The 4,857-nt window shown below is 47.6% G+C and overlaps 1 protein-coding gene across 4 annotated transcripts in view; it reads left to right on the top strand.

Moving 5' to 3' along the window:
* The window catches only part of LOC118343012 (UPF0500 protein C1orf216 homolog), a 3,661-nt gene extending 834 nt beyond the window's left edge, over positions 1 to 2,827 (top strand). For 3 of the 4 annotated variants that reach the window (XM_035681720.1, XM_035681719.1, XM_035681718.1), the window contains exon 2: positions 1,211 to 2,827. In XM_035681720.1, the coding sequence (XP_035537613.1) occupies positions 1,233 to 2,336 (1,104 nt within the window). In that variant the 5' untranslated portion in view covers positions 1,211 to 1,232 and the 3' untranslated portion in view covers positions 2,337 to 2,827. Of the gene's footprint in view, positions 1 to 76; positions 699 to 1,210 lie in introns of those variants that run through there. The other variant, XM_035681721.1, reaches the window with a different exon arrangement.
* Positions 2,828 to 4,857: the final 2,030 nt, after the last annotated feature.

Raw genomic sequence — 4,857 nt, 5'->3', positions numbered from 1 at the left:
TGCTGCACACGCGCGCTCCCGACATAGCCACGGTCGCTGTCCTTCAGCACCACGTGAACGCGCGCATAGGGGAGGAGAGGAGAGAGGAGATGGGGGATTGATTGACAGCAGCCTGAAGTCAGGATTAGAGAAATTTCCATTCTGAGGAGACATGTAAATATTTGATGCTAATAGAAGTGGAGTGTGCAGAGCAGCCTGTAGTTGTAGACATTATAAACAAGGAGTTTGAGGGGTGTTTTGGGGTTAGGGTGGAGTTGGTGAACTAGGTTGAATTTTCTTCAGTTTTAATGTCGCTTTGGCTCATCCATGTTCGTCCACTTGTTTTTTTTTCTTGCTTTAAACCTTCTCTTTTAGCCTACAAATGAAGTGTGCCGCAGCTGTATAGGCTGCTGATGTTTACGTATCTTCTGTGCAGCTGCTGGTTTTGACTCGTGTTTGTGCTCGAAATCAACTTGCAGAGATTGTAAAATCTGCGACATTAAGTCAGTCAAAGCCACCTTATCGTTGGCTGATGACGCAGTTAGAAGCCTGGCTTGTTTTGAGAACTTAGATTATCCAAGATTGGAGAGTTCATCATCGCAAGAGCGCTGAATTAACAGGCTCTGTTTTGTCTGGAAATCAAATTGCTGAGACAAACAACAGGAAAACAGAGCTGCTGGGAGGAGGACAGTGTGGATTTGGTAGCTAAGGGATTGCTGGTATGACTCACGAGTTTCCCTTCTAACTTCAACACAGAAGAGGTTTTAAAAACTCTCTTGCTGCTTTTGATCGCAACATTTTTACATTCTAGCGCAGATACAGTACCTGACTTACCTGGTACAGATACCAAAGTGATACCTTTGGACGTTTTTCAAAAAAAACAACTTCTTCATTTTTTTTTATTTTGTCTAAACACAAGTAAACACACAAGAGCAAATCTGAGCAAGCCGGGGAGACGGTTTTTGATACTTTGAGACCTTTTTTGCCTTTATTTGATAGTGACTGTAAAGATAGAGACAGGAGCAGGAGGAGGGAGAAGTGCAACAAAGGCCAGAATCGAACTGGAAAACATTGGTGCATTTAAACCACTAGGCCACCAGAACGTCTCAGTGATGGATTCTGTGTCTTGAAGGCTCAATTCAAGTAGATGTTTGCACTGTACGGCTCAGAAGGAAGAAAAAACACAAACTGAACTCATGGTATGCGTTTGTTCTGTCTCTTGTCGTTTCAGTGAGTCTCAGTCGAGGTCAGTGATGCTTCACCATCAGGACCAACCTCTGAACCCGGCCTACGGAGGTCAAGGAGGCTCCAACAACGGCTCCTCCTCCTTGCTGCGCAACAGGAAGTGTGACAAGGACGGCAACTTCAACTTCCTGCCCGGCAAAGATGACGATGGCTTCACGGGCAACGGAGGAGGGGACGAGAACCGAAACCAGGTGCGCCCCCGCAACCTGGGCCCGCTGGGTCGCGACCCGCCCAACTCCACGCCGCCTGCTGGGTATCACCACAACTCAGGGCTTCTGTCGCCGCGCTCCCGCCTGCCCTGCTGGAGCCACCTGGAGCCCCTGCCCGAAATCGAGAGCGGGGATGACGGTTACGGCCGGGTGCCCCCTGACGGAGCGGAGGAAGGGAGGATGGAGGAGGAGGTGAGACGGGTGATGATGAGCCAGCATGAGGAGAAGCAGAGAGACAAAGGGCAGCAGCAGAGGAGAAAAAGCAGCTTGGGCTTCAGAGGAAGGGAGGAAGAGGAAGAGGAGGCCAGGCTGAATGAAGATGACGAATGGGGCGACAGCGACTCTGAGTCCGAGTTTAGCGTCCGGTCCGGTGGCAGCATGTCCTCCCTTAACATGGACAGTGGAGGCGAAGGGGTGCTCATGGGAGGCTGGGACCGCATCGGAGTCGGGGAACCAAAATCCAACCAGCAGGAGAGCGACCCAGCCAGAAACAGCAACAGAGAACCGGCCGCGAGACACCGAAGCTTCAGCCGCAAGTCGCTGACGGAAGGCAGACTGGGAAACCTTGTGGAGGAAGGAGCAGAAGAGCAAGACGACGACAAGGACCGGTCCTCTGACTCGGACGGCGAGCTGCCAGAGCTGATGGACGCGGTGTGGACGCTGCGAGACCGCGAGCGCTTCAAAGCCCAGGAGATGGAGAAGCACCAGGTGCAGCTGACCATGTACCGCCGCTTGGCGCTGATCCGCTGGGTCCGCACCCTGCAGAGCCGCATCCAGGAGCAGCAGAACCGCCTGCAGTCCAGCTTCGACGTCATCCTCACGCAAAGAAAAGAACTGCTGCGCATGGGCGCCGCCGCAGCCGTCGCCAACGCCGCCCCCGCTGCTGCTGTCAGCCAGTCGTAAGGAGAAAGAGGGGGGGAGGAACTGAAACAGGAAGTGGTTAAAAAGGCGTTTTTGTTCTGTTTGCTTCTATCCTGAAGACATTTCCCCTGAAAGGAACATCTCCCATCATCCTGTTTGACATTTTTGAGCCTCACACTCATGTTTCTGATTGTAATGGCACCAAATCTTGTGTTTTTTACTGGCATCGCACCCAGAGCATCAGTAAATATACCGACTGAAGACTGGACATCACCCCCTGTACCAAAATGTATGATTTTAGGATGTATTCTGGTCAAAGCAACGAGATGATGAGCACTTTTCTGTGAGATTAAAAATGTCTGTGTATGCTGTACTTCCTTGTCTTGACCTGTGCGTAGAAAACACCTGCTGTACCAAAAAAAAGTGGAAGATATCATGTAGATTTTACATTATTAGAGATGATTTATACCCGGAGATCAGGCTGTATATATATAGAGAGATAATAAAGTACATTAAAAGAACGAACAAAAGTATCTTGCATCTGAGCTTCTTCTGTGTCTCTGTTTGTTTGCACACTCATAAGACCTTAATGAAATTTTAGCTTTTGTAATAAAACATTTTTAATAGATTAATCTGAGGGGAAGTCCAAGGAATTGGCAGATAAACCCACTTTTAGAGCCCAGGGGCCTTTTTATTTCATTCCAGATCAGCATGTTGATTTCAAGGAGAAGGTTTATCAAAGCCCCCTCAGTGCAGATACGACTAAAGAAGGGCAGTTTTTATCTTTTGTAGATGTACTTGCTGTACCGGAGCCCTTGGGCAAATGACCTTTCCAGCTAACAATTGCCTCTTTGTCAGCTGAACAAAGTTGGTTTGTATCGGCTCATCACACGGGGTTGGGGAGTGTGTTCTGCGGGGAGTGTGATAGCCGTGTGAGGCTGGGCATGGCTGCTGCCGCCGCGGGCCACTCCGAGATCATCTCACCTCTTTTCCATGTGTGCGTATATGTGTGTGTGTGTGTTCAGAGAGATACCAGCCGCGTTGCCACCCTATAATCTCCATCCTGAACGAGTTGTGGGGGGGCCCCCCCGGGGAGCCTGTCAGTCTGCGCCCCGGGGCCCTGCAGGTTCCTATCCGGCCGCGGTGAACAGACGCCAGTCCGGTTGCGCGCAGGAGAGCCAAACCCCGGGGCAAGTTTGGGATAATCCCCGGCTATGCCTCCCAACTAACTCCCGTTTATTTTCCGAAGCTTATCGCCTCTCCTGGACGCAGGCATCGCAAGTGAAAGTCTGAGTCTGATTTACATATTGATCCCTTGTTCGCTGGCCGAAGGTGGATGTTTGAGAGGTATGAAAGCGCAGGGATAACATGTTTACACCGGAATAGTGACTTGTAGGCAACGCGCAAGCAATAAAAAGGACGACGAGGAGGAACAAACGTGCCTTTGATGGCGATTTTGTAAACCACCGAGACGCGATTTCAGGGTAGTTAGGAGAGGTTAGAAATTCATCCAAACAAAGCTCATGAAACACTGAGATAAATGAGCCCCAAAAAGCTGCAAGAGCGCTGTAATTCACACAGGGAAGGTAGTGCCTGATCAGTTGTGCTTCAGGAAAATGTATTTTTAAAGCAGTGGTAATGTTTTAGGTGTTTTAGGTGTCCACCTGATGGTGTGCATTCTTGTATTAAAAAAAACCCATGCCAACCCGGTTTATATGGTTGAATTAATGGTTTCAGTGATGGTTGATGATTCACTTACTAATGTTTTATTGTTTATAAGCTCTTTAATTAGATTGCATTTTAGTTATGGCTGTAAAAAAAGAGTCTCTCTTGGGCTGGTAAATCATCAAGCAAAATAAAAGGTAATCATATCCTCAGCCAGAAATGTCAATAAGTCATCAATAAGGGTCATATGTACATCGCTTTCTAATAATCAGAAGTTAGTAAGTAATTCCTAATCATAGATGTTCATTTCTTATTTCTACAACAAATTGCTAATGTTCAGAGTAACATAAATGTTTAACCTGATGTAACTTTTCCGAAGGGTCAAAGGTCAAACGGTCCCTTGAGCAGATCTCCCTGATGAACTAAAGAGCTAAAAAGACAAAGTGTCCACTGAGGAGAACAAACACCATGCTTCACAGAAACTTTACACAACCTGGCAAACAAGCATTTGTTCTTATTAATGTCTTATAACTGATGTCTAATGCATTATGGTTCATGAATTACAATAAAGCCATTAGTTACAAATGTTAAAGGGTGCCTTATTAGAAAGTGGCACTGCCATTTGCAAGAGAAAGATGACTCCATAATATTTATATCCATTTGACATTTAAAAAATCCCAGCATGTAACTGTGAAGGATCTATACTTTCCTCACCGCCGGGGCTCCTGCTGCGGGCGCACTGACAAAGTGCACTGCGCACACATGGGTGCGCCTCTGCCTCTCTCAGCAAACCTGCTAATTGAACCAGAATTAGAAGGGGAAAGAAAACGACAGGTAGGGTGTTAGATGTTTCTTGTTTTTTTTTCATTGCAAAACGTCCTGGGGAGCAGAGAGGTGC

This window comes from Morone saxatilis, unplaced genomic scaffold (assembly GCF_004916995.1).
Source record: "Morone saxatilis isolate NCDOM2014 unplaced genomic scaffold, NCSU_SB_2.0 Contig9, whole genome shotgun sequence".
Lineage (NCBI taxonomy): Eukaryota > Metazoa > Chordata > Actinopteri > Moronidae > Morone > Morone saxatilis.
The sequence above is the reverse complement of the archived record's forward strand: the minus strand, read 5'-3'. Positions and strand labels throughout refer to the sequence as shown.